This window comes from Balearica regulorum, chromosome 5, assembly GCF_011004875.1.
Source record: "Balearica regulorum gibbericeps isolate bBalReg1 chromosome 5, bBalReg1.pri, whole genome shotgun sequence".
NCBI classification, from domain to species: Eukaryota; Metazoa; Chordata; class Aves; order Gruiformes; family Gruidae; genus Balearica; species Balearica regulorum.
The window spans coordinates 12,850,228-12,866,053 of NC_046188.1; the positions used below are offsets into that span (position 1 = coordinate 12,850,228).

General features: G+C 40.8%; 1 protein-coding gene across 2 annotated transcripts in view; it reads right to left on the minus strand.

Annotated features, from left to right (window-relative positions):
• Positions 1-9,961, minus strand: part of PPP2R5C (protein phosphatase 2 regulatory subunit B'gamma) — an 81,279-nt gene extending 71,318 nt beyond the window's left edge. Inside the window, exons 1-2 of one of the 2 annotated variants that reach the window (XM_075753539.1) lie at positions 9,811-9,961; positions 8,060-8,125 (exon numbers count right to left, since the gene is read on the minus strand). In XM_075753539.1, the coding sequence (XP_075609654.1) occupies positions 8,060-8,125; positions 9,811-9,837 (93 nt within the window). In that variant the 5' untranslated portion in view covers positions 9,838-9,961. Of the gene's footprint in view, positions 1-8,059; positions 8,126-9,308; positions 9,704-9,810 lie in introns of those variants that run through there. The other variant, XM_075753541.1, reaches the window with a different exon arrangement.
• Between the last annotated feature and the right edge of the window lie 5,865 nt (positions 9,962-15,826).

Genomic DNA, 15,826 nt, shown 5'->3' on the forward strand with positions numbered 1-15,826 from the left:
ATGCTGTTTTGCAGTTGCCAAAACACCACCACCAGTGAGCATCTGGTACTTCACAAACATCGGCAGCAAAACAACATTTGTTTCTTAATGCATTTTCTATAATGAAACTTCAAAGAAACAAATGCCCCCAGAAAAGTAAAATTTGTTACCTGCCATCTTCGGTTAGCTAATTAAATATGATTAAAACCAGATAATGTTCTAAGTATTACTTCAAAACATTTATATAAATACAGAGATGAAGAATCTGAATAAATTATGGCCTGGCCTAAATTACTTTAGTTCTTGATTTTCAATTGTAATTTCTCTCTGATCAGCCTGAACCACTCTTTTACCTTCTAAAAGCCCAACAAAAACTACCCTTGTCCTACCTGTAGAATTACAAATTTATTCTGACTTCAAATGAAACTGAGGGGAAAAACCCAAAAAAGTTTTAATGTTTGTAAAGTTTGTGAACATATGGGTAGATTCAACAGCTACTTCGTTTTTCTTACTATTTGTATTCTCTATGGGATACCTCTATTAATAATTCTGTATTACACATGCATTAATGAACACCTGAGTCCTCTCAAAGTTTAAGGAGTGGTAGGCCTTAACTCTTATGAAAAAAGACTTAAGAGAAATTATTTGAAACAAAGGATGAAAAGGATGTTTTTAGTTTACGAACTGCTGATACCCATTTTTAAAGACCACTTTGGTCCTTTTAATTAGAACAGCCTTTGCCTTCATTGCTGTGTTTCCATTCAGGACAGATTCACAGGGTTTAAAAGCACGATTAGGAAGCAGAGGACAGCAAGTACTAAAACAAGCCACAAACCAAAGACCTCACACATCATATGTTACACAAGCAGTTGTCAGCCTCGTGTAAGAGCTAGAGGGGCATAAGATCCTGTTTTCCAAAGCAAGTATTTGTTACCTAAAAGGAGACGTATACAGCAGTGTTTGGTACATTTCTTTAATCAATTCGTTTTAAAAGCATAATATTACAGTTACACAACCACCACTGTTAAGGTATCCTCTTTCGCTATTCAGTATTAAGGTACACATGCTCTGGATGCAGAAGGAAATTTCAATTCCCAAAAGCAAAAAGGCAAGATGTCAATGAAGAAATGGAAATAGGAACTTACAGAAGTTAAAAAAAAATTAAAAACTGCACAGCTGCTTTAAGAGCAATACATAGTGCAACTTTCTAGTCAGCAAATAGCTCCTCATTTAGTACTAAGGGTATATTCACTTGCTACACTTAAGTATTCTTCAATGACTATTAACCCATTAAAAAAATCCTCCCTAGGAAATCAGAACTGCAAGCCATAAACAAAAATTAGTTTTCAAATTATTTTTTAAAAGAGGCTGGCACAGCAGTTTTAAAAACAAAAAAACCCAAAGCCCACAGACTTTATTTACATAGCTGATACAAGAGAAAATCCATCCTGACTTTACACAGTTTTTGTTTAAAGTCTTGGTTTGCTAATGTTAGAAGTAAAATCCCAAACCAATAGCCCCAGACAGCTTCAGAAAACAGAAGGTCTAGCACTGTCCATTTATAGCCATTCTGCAACTCAAACTTGAAAGTTCTAGTTCAAAATTTCAAATCTATTTCATAATATGAGTATCTGTCTTCTTCCAAATGAAACAAGAAGAATTTCTAAGTCAATTTTACCTACTTCATGGGACTGACTCATGAAAACACTGGCTATTCTGGCTATCAGTCCAGCTGGGACGTATGACTGAATACATCCTGAAGAAACAGCTAGGGTACAGCTGGGTTTGTTACGTGTTGCATATACCGAACACAGATTATTGATTTGGCCCACTGAAAACCTGGGGTTTGGGGATGCCTTATTACAGGCTATCAGCCATTCCTGATCTAGATGGCTATATAACTGGCATCAAACTGACAGCACGGTAGGGAGTACTACCAAAACTCTTAAAACACTGTTTTATGTTATAAATAAAGTAATACTTAAACTAGAGATAAATCTGATCTATGCTAAATATCACTTTATAAGAGACATCTGCTTCCATGAAGAACAACAAATACAGAAGAATCTTATACCTCAAAGATGCTGAACTCAATGCATCCAAAAATACGATGCCACTGAGTGACACAGATTTCTGTTGTTAGATGGGCAAAGAGCTTAAATGACAGCTTAATTATACAAGTGACAATATATATACACACACACACTGAATCACATGCAGGTACAAATTAGCATACTAAACAATTAAAATAGGATAATCTCAGCTGACTGGAAGAATGTTCTGTTGCAAAAAGATATTCAGATATTTCCAGAAATTATTTAAGAGCAGTCCCAGTCCTAATACATATTAACAAGGAGGGGAAAACAACCCTAAACTTTTGAAAGGAATTCCCCTCTCCCCAAGCCCCAAACCTCAAGCTGCTCTGTAGTCCCTACTGAGTTGCCTAGGAAGTACTTAACTGTGCTAAGACTTTCAAGTATAACTTTAAAAATTATGAAGTAAAAAAATACAGTCACAAGCTAGACACTGTATAACAGTTTCCATACACTGTCCTCAAGATCAGATACATTCATTTCTTAGGGTTACTAATAACTGGTACAGCACCTTAAATAACATTGCAATGAAAATCACAAACAGGAAACATGAGAAAAATAAGCAACACTATACAGAAAATATAGAGTGAGCTTTCTAAATAACTTGCTGCTACTGATCACAGGAATCTGTTAACACAAAGAATGCTGGATTTATTGCTTTTGCCTTTCCTAGTTTTCGTTTTAACATTAGGATACTTCAACATATGATCTCTGCTAAGAAACCCATACAAAACCATCAACATCACTTCTACTCTCTATCCCTTTTTTTCATTTATTATTTTTAAGGAAATTGGCAAAGGTGCAAATGCAATCAGGAATCAGTAAAAGAAGTAATGAGAATACTCAGTCTTTCCCCACTGTGTGCTGGCTAATATAGGAAAGGTGATCACAGAAAAGAAAACCAGGTAGCCACCTCTCAAGGTTATTCCATAGCGATGAAAATCCTTGCTTTTGGTCAAATATTTTAAAGACAGCCTATTAAAGAGAGGTTTCTGTAACTGCATTACCATTCCCCAAAAATATTATCACTATGTTCAATAGCCTAAGAAATTAACTTTTAAATAAAAAAGGCTCCACAAAGCAGGAAAGAAAAACCACTGACAAAAGCAAGCCTGACAAAATTGCTGCACTGGAAGCTATTACCAGTGTTTAATAAACCTACTGAAAAGTGATGGCTGTGAGAGTAGCAGGACAGAAGCATGGATCAGTACTTAAAGCCTTTTTAATTTTTTTTTTTTAAACTGGTTTCAACAGTGACTATAGTCAGACATCGGCAACACAAGCAATAAATCAATAAATCAAGCAATTTCTTGCACAGCAAGAAAACTGGCCAATGCAGTTTATATCTTACTACATTTTGAATTGTCTGTATCAAAAAACTCCACACACCTTTAAAGTAGAAGGAACCAACCAGGGCAGCACACTGAAACAGTGAGATAATACACACACTCAAACCACATTAGTCTTCCATTTCCTGTTCTGCATGGAAGAACATAGAATCAGAGAGTGGTTTGGGTTGGAAGGGTCCTTAAATGTCATCTAGTTCCACACCACCACCACCACCACCCCCCGCCATGGGCAGGGACACCCTCCACTAGACCAGGTTGCCCAAAGCCCCATCCAACCTGGCCTTGAACACTTCCAGGGAGTGAGCATCCACAGCTTCTCTGGGCAACTTGTTCCAGTGCCTCACCACCCTCATAGGGAAAAATTTCTTCCTGATATCTAATCTAAATCTACCCTTTTAGTTTAAAGCCGTTACCTCTTGTCCTATCACTCCATGCCCTTGTAAACAGTCCCTCTCCAGCTTTCAAGGCCCAGAACTTGAAGAAAGAGTTACGATTTCTGTTCTTGTTGAAAGTCACCAAGCCAATAATTTCTTAAAGAACAAAAGTAGTCTTTCCCTTCTACAGGCTACTCAGCATCTAGATTCAAAATTAACGCAGTTTCACATTTAGAAGTTTCATGCCTTCTCAAAACAGTCCAGCTAGACCTAGAAGATGCTATCACTCCCAGTCACCTACTAGTGTCTTGGATGAAAGGTTACCAGGTACTTCTGACCCTTCTATCCCCCAGGTGAACCACAACAGTGAATAGTCCAAGCGTTCCTAAATCATTTCAGTGGTTGGTGAATAGTGCAAGTTTTAGTACATACATTCCCAGAGGCAAAACAGACAGAAATAAGAGTCTACAGGGTTAAAATTTTAACTTCCCTCCCCCGTGGTTCTATTTGAAAACTACTTGTTTAAGTACTGTAGGAAACACTTGAATTTTTAGAAGTGTTAGGTTTTTGCTAGAGAGAAAAAGGTAATGTTTCTCAACAATCATTAACTATTGCCAAGCCACCTCTTTCTAAAAAAATTAGACTCACCGTAAGTACTACTGACTTAACTCAAGGAGATCTCCACACCCCTGTGACAAAACAGAACTCCACAATAAAGCTTATCCATGAGGCAAGTAACTTCTGCAAAGGCCAGTTAAGTCACAGGGAATATGTCCACAAGTTACCTAAGTGTTGGCATAGCCAAACCCCACACCCAGGCATTATTTTTTTTTTTTAATTATTATTTGTGTTCTGAGTACCGGTTTTGGGCACTGGTAAACAAACACCCCAAGCATTTTACCAGAGTAGAGACACTACTCCCACACAGAGGAAAAACAATACACAACCGATTAAGTCTTTGTTCACAACCCGAAGACACTAATATCCTGGACTGATTGCTGAAGTAAGAGATTATGCTTAAAGGAACAGATTCAACTTTTCTAGCACATATTTAGTCTAATTCATTAATGTTTACTAACAGGTTACAAACTAAAGTTAGATGGAAGCTTAATCATATTAGCTCTTAAGTGTTCAAAAAATGAATACGTGCAACTGGAAACTGGAATAATTGCATTAGGGTACAGAATAACAAGGTGCCCTCACCTCATACCTACTGTGCATTTCTGATGCCACCATCACAAAAAGGAGAACAGCACATGCAAACAGAGAAGGCCAACCAGAGTAACGGAAGTCCTCCCACCTAGGGGAGATTAAGCAGGGCTGGGGGGGGGAAATCTACAGATGACAATCTAAAAAAGTCAATAATATCATTAAAAATATGAAAACAATTTTCTACAACACCTCAGCAAAGCAACCTTCTAAGCCACGCACTGGCTTAAAGAAAAGCATATGAGGATGGAAGACCATACATCTACTCTGTTCCTGAATCTCTCTTCCTGAGTATCAGCTACTGAGCACGCACCAAATATGAAGCAAGATGGACCTCTCTTCTTATGTGGCATGGATCTTTTGGTGTTACATCAAGTAACCAAGGCACAGCTAAAGCAAGAAGAATCATCATGCATTTTTTCCCCTAAACATCTCCTTGGCAGGAATGCTGGAGACAGGAAAATAGTCAAGATGGACCTTGCTTTCAAACACAACTACTATGGGATTCTGAGACTTAAATGAAGAGGCATTTACTTCAGTATGTCACCTGTGTGCTGCAGCTACTATTTAATACTTCTGCACATACTTGTGGCCTACTGCTGAAGTTTTCAAACCAAAATAATCATCAGTTTAAGACACTGTTACCCCCTTTTAGCATGGGCATCCTGACCTGGCATACCAAGAATCATTTTAATCCCTTTTCAAACTTCTGTACAGCTTCACTCAACTGAAATATCATTTTTCTGACTGCAAGACAGGAAAAACACTTGTTCATTTTTGTAAATATTAAGATCTGTTGTACTTTTTTATCTATAGAAGTCCAAGGCATCATGAATTTAGTTAAGTGCTATAAAAGTGTCTATAAATAAAGTATTTGTGGGATGCTGCTGCTTGTGTTGTCCCTGTTCTTTGAATAGCAGACAGTTTCTAGTCTTTACAGTCTGCCATTTGCATTAAATTAATTTGCATTAAAAGCAAATGCATTAAATGCATCTTGAGATAAAATTAAATGAACCATCATATTTCCAAATCTACTCATAGTCTAGAAGAGGATTTTTAAAAAGGCATGTTGAAAACACACATACAAGGAAACATAAAGACAACCTTCTTTAAAGAAAGAAACCACCTAAAATGTATTAACAGTGCGCTCCAGAATATTTCTGTATTTACTAGTCTTCACTGTGTTAACAAATAGCTTCCCTTCTGCTCATACAAGCACCAGCTAACATACATCATGATTACAGCCCGCCACATTAGAATGCAAAGTCTACATTACCATTTATGTGCAATTATTCTATTAATTAAGTTAATGAGTTAAGCACTGAGGTGTTCAAAATTGTATGGAGACTAAATAACGCCCACTGGGAATGGCAATCATAGTATATGTGCCAGTCACATTCCCAGTCCTTTTCCTATTCTGCCCCTACTGACATATGATTAAGTATCATAGATAACATAAGTAAACTGTACTTTTCATTGTGAATTCTACCTGGAAGGACATCTGAAAAAGAAAAATGCATGAACACTACCACATATTCTCCTTTTGAGATTCAGCTCTCACATTTTAATTAAAAAAAAAAAAAAAAACAACAAAAAACCCAAACAAACTAGGTCTGAAAACACAGAAAGAAATTGCAAAGAAAACTGCATATACATTTTCAGTTAACATTTAAAGCTCTCCACTAATTAACAATGGGAGCTTTAAACTCTATTCTGAAGTACCAAGAAGGAATAAGAAAATCAGTTTTGGTCTCAGCAGCTTGAGAAAATAAGCAGTCAACAAGGGTACAGCAAAGAGGTTAATAATGACAAGCCTTAGAACTGCACAGGAACTAAAACTGCAGTCAAATAGTAATACTCTTTTCAACATCACAGCAATATAATGTAAAGACAGAAAGTATCACAATAAAGTATGTCTATTTACACCATTATAAACATCTACACTGATACATTTCTTATATCATTCAAAGTGCTTTCGTAGTTGCTAAGATCCCTCCCCTAGTAGCTAGGTTCCCTCTACCAAAACTCAATCACTCTTACCTGAATTTGCCAAAATACTTAAGTTTACAAGTTTTAATGCTCTTATTAATTTATGACAGTAGCATGCATCTTTCTGCACAACCAACAAATGAGAACTAAATGAAGTGCATGAGGAGTATACTAAATATTCCCATCCACCTATCCCCAAAAGTCATTTCAGGGAGGGAAAACGGTAAAGCTGGATGAGTATTTTTGTTCTCAAACATTACTTTCCAGTATCAAGACATGTAGTTTAGAGGCTGAAATACACATAAGCTTTCCAGTGTAGCATTTTACATTCGGGTTGGTATGAACATTTTAAAGGAAATTTCAGAATCCACCTAAACAGCAGATTTCCAAATGAAGCAAATCTATTAACTTTGAGTTTCTGGATTAGTATTGAAAAGGGAGTGAATAATGATTTAATTGACCTCTTTCAAGTCACTGCACCTGGCTAGTGGGCAAAACAGAGAGCAATGCAGAAGAAAAAAAAAAATCAACAACAACAGATTAATCAGTCACAAATGGAACACTCCACTGTATACCTATATAAAAAAAGAAAGAAATCACACAACAAAACAACTGGCAGTCTTTGACTAAGCCTAAGGTCTCCTGACAACATAACAGGCTACTGACACTTAACTGACATGCCAACACGAACAGTTCGAGAGCAGAGAGCTCTGGAAATTACCAAGAATGATAAAAACTGCAATGAGCAACTAGAAGACAAACCTCACAATAACACTAGAAAATAAGATAGAAGTATGCCTCATAACAAGAAGGAAACAGATTAGTATTTAAGGCTGTAGCAAATAAGCATTTATTTACTCTAAATAAAGCTAACTTCCTCAAAAGCATCTTCTCTTAACCCACTAGAAACACTTTTGTCAAATACCAGGGCAGTAGTTCCAGAATCATTTTCCTCACAGCCACATGTCATGTCAAAACTACAACAACCTAGAAAAACTTAAAACACTCTTCAAGAGTTGTGACAAATTTATCTGGAAAAAAACCTACGCATTTTAGTAATATTTACCTCATGTTCTTGGTTATCTTGTCCATCTTTGCCACTTTTTCCACTCTTGGCTGATTTTGCAGGTTCCTTTAAAAAAAAGTTTGCAGTCTGAGTTATTTTGAAAAGGAAATCTAGATAGATTTTTGAGTCAAGAAATTCAGGGGGTTTTAAGACACTAAGAATATTAAAATTGACAAGACAAAAATTATAGTTTTATTGAACAATCTTAATACTCAACTGCCAGTCTCTACGAAGCTGCTTTAAACATTTTAATCTGCAGAAAGATTTTGGAATTTTATTTATGCCTCAAAGTTCACCCATAAAATTTATAAGTTTTCATGTAGCTAAACATACAAGGACAAAGAATGCAAGTGATTTGAACCATGTCTAAGAACTCACCCTTGCTGTCTTTGGGTTTTAGCTTCAGCAAGTTTCAGTTCATATTTAGTTTATCTTTAAAACAAGCATCAGTGCAGAACACATTTTACACTTTATTATTTTTATCTGTTTTAGGGGCTAGAAAGACTGGTATTAGAAGCAGGCCCACAACTCGTATTTCTCCCTCCCAGCATTGTACTTAACTTGCATCCTTCACCCGTAACATATTTTTGAGATTTGTTATTCTCAGAAAAGTTTGAATGTTTTTAATATCAAAGGTGGCGAGGATATTGGGAAAAAGTTAAAACAAGCAAACCCCCACCCACAAACCACAACACCTAACCTGCCTACATCTAATCTTCAACGATGTTGAAAAACTAAAAGACAAGCAGAAGTCAACCAAACAGCAAAGCTCTAGAGGGATAGCACCTTGATGAGGCAGACCCTACACTTCACTGTTTCAGACTTCCACTCATAGAGCTAATTGCCTATCACATAAAATAAAGTGCAATCTGGTGGATTTACAAGTTTTCTGTGACCATTACTTGTGCAAGCCCTTTTCGTGGCTGCCAAACAAATCTCTCCCGGGAGCATCAGGGGAAACTGAGGCAAAGCGAGGCCAAAGCTACATCCTCTCCCATTGTCACGAAAAAGAGATGAAAAGATTTGGAGTGGCGATTAGTGCTCCTTGAGTGCTTATGGTGACCCCCCCAAGCACAACTTCAGCTGCAGCCAGAGCCACGCAGCAGCGAAACTTCCCGGGACGGGGACTGTGTAAGCAGCGGCGGGGACGGCCACCCCCCACCCCAACCCTGCCGCCATGAAAAACACCCCCTCCCCCCCATCACACCCGGGCCGGCCTCGAAGTGAGAGACACCCCCTCCCAGCTCACCCTTCCGCCAGGCACGGCTGAGGACACGTTTCCCATCCCCTCCCTCCAGCACTCCCCCGCACGCCAAAACCACGGCCTCCCTCCACCGACTCCCACCCTCCGGCTGCCCCCAACTCCGCGCCCGCCTACCGCGGGCTCCGCGCCCCCGTTTCGGCGGAGGGGCACCCCCGGGGTCCGGCGAGACGATACCAGGACCCGCCCCCCCCGCCCGCCAGGACACCCCCCCGGACTAGGCCCCACCGGGAGCTGCCCCCTTCCCAGTACCCGGCTCTCGGGGAAAGGCAGGGGGTCGGAATACAGCGGTGAGGGGAGGGCGCTGCCCCTCGCCCCGCTCTCTGCAGCGGCGGGGATCGCCCCGCCACCCCCTCGGCGCCAGGCTCCGTTCTCCGCTACCGCCCCCCGCACTCCGCCGCGCTCTGCCCCAGGCCCCTCCTCCCCGCGGGGCCTGCGCCCCACAGCCTCCCCACGGGGCCAGGCCCCCCCCACTGCCTCCCCGACTCACTTTCTCCTTCTTGTTTTTATTCGGCATGGCCGCCCCACGCGCCGCGGCCGGAGAGGCGCAACCCCCGGCGGCCCCGCTCCGCGCTGCGCCCGCCCCGCGCTGCCGCTCCCCCCCCGTTCCTCGGCGAACGGCCTCAACCCTCCCCCCACCCCCTTCCTCCTCCGCCCACCCGCCCGCGGTGAGCGGCCTGCTGCCTCCCCATTGGCTGTCCGCGTCACGTGATCCGCGGCTCCCGGGACGTCATCGCGTAGGCGGGGCTCGCGGCGGCTTCCCGCCCTCACCCCTTCTGTCACGCTCCCGAGCGGCGGCGGCCGCCGGCGGGCCCGGGCCTCCGCCTCCGCCTCCCACTGCTCCGCCCGGGCTGTGGGGCGGACCCCGGGGCTCCAGCCACGCCTTGGGGTGGGCCCCGCAGACTGAGCTGTTCCGCCCCCGCGCCCCGATCCCGCCGCCTCTCTTGAGGGGAAGCGGCGGGGCGGGTTGAGATGTTCTCAGCGCCGCGGGCCTCCGGCGGGCTCTCCTTCAGCTGGTGGCACCCCGTGGGAAGTAAGAGGTCCCTGCAGCCCCCCGAGCCCGAGTTGCCTGCCGAAGCCCGTTCTTGAGTGAGGGGTATAGGCTCTGCCGCTGTGGGAAAGGTGGGACCGCCGTGCGGGGAGAGCGGCAAATGTTTAAGGAAGAAAAAAACCAATATAGGGCATATCTGAAGCATGCTGGCTCTCTCATACAAACCTAGTATGGTCATCATCAGTTTGAGGACTTCAGTATATGCTTGCAGTATGTGAATAAGGAAAAGGTGAGCTTTGCGTAGTTGCAGCCTGGTTTTACAATAGTATCCTTATCCTTGTTTGTTTTCAAAAGCTTGGGTGCAGATGTGTTTGTTTTCATGATGCCCACCTGTACCAGAGATAATTTTTCAAACAAATTGCTCTTTAATCTCTTAAAGCCAGAATGCAAAAGTCAGAATTATCTTCTTAGACAAAAGAAGAAAGGTGCATATACTTCATCTGGAAAATTTACAAACTGTGTTTCTCACATGGCCAGATTAAGCCCCAAGTTACTGTTAGCTGAGGAAAAAGCACAGGGAATATTAATACTCATAGTAATCCCAAGACATAAAGCATTTAAAATTTAGGTTGGACATGCGTATTAAATTCTAATTGTGCTGTGTTACTAAAGGGTAGAAAAATTACAGCCTAATAAATACCAGCATAGAAGTGCAATTGATCTCTTTCCTTACCCAACCTGTGAGTATCTCTGCTCTCATTTTTAGGAACTGAGGTTTCCAATAACCACTTGTATCTGATGTGATGATATCTAACATCAGCTTGCATCTATTATATTTGAACACTTTGCTTTTGCTCTGGTGAAAGGACAAAGAAACTTTCCTTTTTCCAGGCACTGCGAAGAAGTCTACTGACTATGGAGAGCTGCTTCCTCTTGCTTCAGTCCCCTTCCTTTCCTGCTTCTTCAGTGCTAGAAAACAAATCATGTCTGCCTCTTATCCTTTCCCTAATCTTCTCTGGTTTGAGGATTTAGAAATGAAGTGCAGTTATCACTACTGTGCTTCTGTTAAGAGCAAGTCATGAGTTGCTACTACTAAATGAGACTTCTGACCAGCAGAACAACATGGATTTTCAACATACTAAGAGACAGTAAGGGAAAGAAATCTACATCCATCTGGAGTTTGAAGTTTGATCAGTGTATGAAAGGGTTTGTACAGCTGAGGATAAACTCGAGAGCTTCCAGTTCTTTGTTAGGTTTCAGTTTCATAGAAGCTTAAACTACTCTTAATTCCCAGCTGTTGTGTTCCTGTCTCCCTCCTCTGCACTGATGCTGGTGCTGTGCAGCTCCTTAAACCAGTTCATACAGTTGATCATTTTGAAAACTCTCCCCCCAAAGTTGACGTGTTGTTCAGTTCGGGTTTTTTTTTTGCCTTGAACTGGCACACAACCACCTGCTTCTGTAAACACTAGCATTGGCCAAAGGAAGGGGGTGGAAATATGTGGCGGGGGCGAGATGTGACCTCAACAGCCTAGATTTAGATCTGTTTAAGCAGCTTAATGAGTTTCTCATTGGCTCTTGGCCTCCTTTGTGCTTCCTAGTGCTCATAGTTTTTCCGAATAATGGAAAAACTCTGTCAGTATCGCTGTTACCCAAGTACTTCTGAATAGCAGCAGTGAAAATTGTTGTCCTTATTTTGCTGTTAGTTGGGAAACCTTGAATCAAGACATCAGACTGAATACAGGTTCAAAAGATGGCACTGACTCAGTTAACATTTAGGAGGTTTTCTTTGTGACCACAGATGTAGAAACTCTTGTGAAAACTTGACTCCCCCTCACCTCACTTGCTGGGGAAAGAGTCTTATTCACCAGTAACAGAAAGCAATTGTGTTTTTCAAGGCCTGCTGTATTACATGAAATAATCAGTGGGTGGAGGTGGTTTACAAGAAAAATAGTTCCATCTGTATGCTCTAGTGTCTTCATAAAGTATGAGAATAAGACAAGTGACTTACATTTTCATGTGGTGCTAAGACGAAGTCTTATTTTTACTACAGTGGTACGTCACTCTGGGCCTAATTATTCTGCTACAGAGTAGGATTAACTATGTAAATAAGTAATATGAGTGCAAATATGACTATGTTAATATTTGCATTAACTTCTGAACATGTTTCATGCAAACTAGATGTTTTCAAAAACCTGAACAGATTCAGACTGATTAGGCTATCTCTATAATTAAAATAGCAAAAACTAATGCATGTAACATAGCTATCAATTTGCATTTTTTTTTACTGTATTGATTAAATTGTCTAAACTTGCAAAAGTTAAATCACCAACTAATTTCAAGTCTTGTGTAAAACACCTGGATAATATTTAATAGGTGGAAACTGGGCCAAGTGTCCAGTGTGCCAATGAAAGGGGAATATTTACACGGTTAGTCCTTTCCAACTCTATTGGATTAGATATTTTTTTGTTTTGTTTTGTTTTTATCGCTTTACAGTGGTTGAGCAGTCATGGTCTGGCCTGAGTTTATTGAACAGATCAGTGTCACTGTGATAAGGACAACATCTTCCATGCCCAGTTGTACAATTTTACTGCTTTGCATGCACTCTCTCTAGTTTAATTGGGTGGTATGCCAGTTCACCTTGCTAAAACGGCAGAAAACTAACTGAGCAGGGAAAACAGGAGACAATGAGACCTTGTGCTAGCAAGCTGTTAATTTGGTTCAACTGAAACTATGCAACACTTGTGGACAAGGTTTGAGAAGCCAATGAACTGTCATCATTGTACAAAATTGTCAAACATTGGCAGGCTGTTTCTCAAAACACTTCTTTATTGACTGAAGCAGATCTCTTCTGTTTTCTGGCACTCTGTGTCAGATGTAAAGAGAGAACTGAAAACTGAAGCACCACTGGCAGTAAAGAGGCTGGAATAGATGGGTTGAAATGTAAACAATTTTTTCCATGCTTGTGCAGGCCAAACTAGTTAAGGTAACTCTCCTGTCAGTAGTGAAATTGCCAGATTATGTCTGAAGGAACTAACTGAGGGAATAAACTACTTCATCAGCACCTGCAATAGACTATTTTTTATATATATACACACACACTTCTATGCAACCTAGCATCAAAAGCTGCAAACCCAGCATATTCAACTTCACAAAAGAGCTTAAACATCTTTCAGAAACTTTCTCCACTAGCATGGACTTATTCTGCCTGCCCTGAATTACATTAAATAATTCTTGGGCTGTTCTCAATCTAAATTGTAAGGCTTTAATTCTCCTCAATTTTTTTAATATCTATTAGTGTTGGATGCCCTGCTGTCGTGATCTGCTGTGTTGTAAAGGTTACAAAATAATTTATTCAAAGCTGTATACAAGTCAGACTCTTTTGAGGTAATAAGGTCATATTTTAGAACTTCATGCATGTAAACAACATGATATTTCAGCCCTGTGTGTGACCACATAGTTACAAATGGCAATTATTGGCATCATTTAACACAGAGGTGCACATTCAGAACCATAATTAATCATATGTACATGTAGTAGTGTCAGTATTGGATACCTTCTAGCTGTTGTATTAATCCATATTTTTGTAAGACTTGGACTGGTAAAAAATGAAGAAAATGCTCATGTATGATTAATTATACTATCTAAATCTCAGCTTTAAGAATTTTCAGTGACTATCTGGAGGTATTGCATTGAAATACAGATTTCTTTGAGTTTTGTCTGTTCTTAAACATTTTCATTCTCTTTCTTGCCTCTTAAGTTTAAAAAAATGGATAAGATTTAATTTTGAATGTAGTAAATAACATTATGAGTTATTTAGTCAATTATAGACAATGTCTGCTAGGAGATTTTTCACTTTTGTTAAAAATTCAGGACTCTCTTTCCTTCGGGTAGGTAGTGAAAGCTCGTGTGAAGCCTCTTTTTCACTAAGCTCCCAGAGGCTTATTGGCAAAACCAGAAGTCAGCTTGCTCATGACTCTTCTATCAAGTGTGGGGCTGCCCCATGAGAGAGAAAGAGCTGTGTGCAGCGTGTGGCTACAGCAAAGGCAGGGCCTCTCTGAGCCCGGTGCCATCCCAGTGGAGTCAGGATGGTGATAGTCACCAGCCTGAGGAGAGGCAAGGTAACCACTCAGGAGTGTATCCAAGAAGTCCACTCAGGAACAACAGGAGACAGGGCCAAAAATCAGAATGGAGACAAGACTATAATGCAAGTTCGAGCTTACAGGAGACAAGCCCAGAGAGAGGACTACTTAAAATAGAGGTCTAAGGTTCATCCAGGAGACTGGGGCCAGAGACAAGACTACCTACAATGTGTGCCTGAGGTCCATCTGGGAAGCTCAGTCAGTAAGTCATGCTGGAAGGAGACAGGGCTGGATACAGATACAAATCTGACAAAGCAGGCCAGGTTTGGGTGTCCAGGCCAGAGCTTAAATGGAGCTTCTGGATCAATTGGAAATGTCACATATGGCTGGTAACTGGCCTGGTGTTAGACATTGTCAGTAGCTATTGTCCATATTCATTAACACATTGATTCTGGATTTCTGTTTGGGCCAGCTTAATTTTAAAATGAACATTAAAAACATAAATAATGATCATGGGGAACTAATGCAGAATGTTACTGAGGTATTCAGGCATTCATTGTACTGGTTTTGGCTGGGATAGTGTCATGTTTCTTCACAGTAGCTGGTGTGGGGCTGTGGTTTGGATTTGTGCTGAAAACAGTGTTGGTGACACAGGGATGTTTTCGTTACTGCTGAGCAGTGCTTACACAGAGCCAAGGCCTTTTCTGCTCCTCACCCCACCCCACCAGTGAGTAGGCTGGGGGTGCACAAGGAGTTGGGAGGGGACACAGCCAGGTCAGCTGACCCCAATGACCAAAGGGATATTCCATACCATATGGCGTCATGCTCAACATATAAAGCTGGATGGAGGGATGGGGAGGTTGGCTGGGGCTGCTGTTGCTTGGGGACTGGCTGAGCACTGTTTGGCTGGTGGTGAGCAATTGTTTGGGGTTTTGTCATTGGTTTGTTTGTTTGTTTTTTCTCCTTTGTTGTTTTCTTCTGCCTTTTTAAAAAAATTATTATTAAACTGTCTTTATCTCAACCTATGAAATTTCACACTTTTACCCTTTTGATTCTCTCCCCATCCCACTGGGGGTAAGTGAGCGAGCAGCTACGTGGTACTTTTAGCTGCCTACTGGGGTTAAACCACAACAGGCATCATTACTGAGATTCAATAATATTCTGGAAAAAATAATATATACAAAAATATCTAACAGTATCTAATTATAGCTAAAACATTTTATCTGTTTGTGGCCGCAGTTTGCACAGTGGTTATTAAGTTTTAAAATGATCTACATGTGGGAATTTGAATGATAGTCAATGTAAAAGACAGGCTATTAAGCTGGATGAACCATTCATATTATCCAGAATGCCAGTTCCTATGACAAGTGCCTGCACTTGTGTGCTGGTACCCAAATTCCATAGAGATGGGAATTACAAAAATAGTAACATTAAAA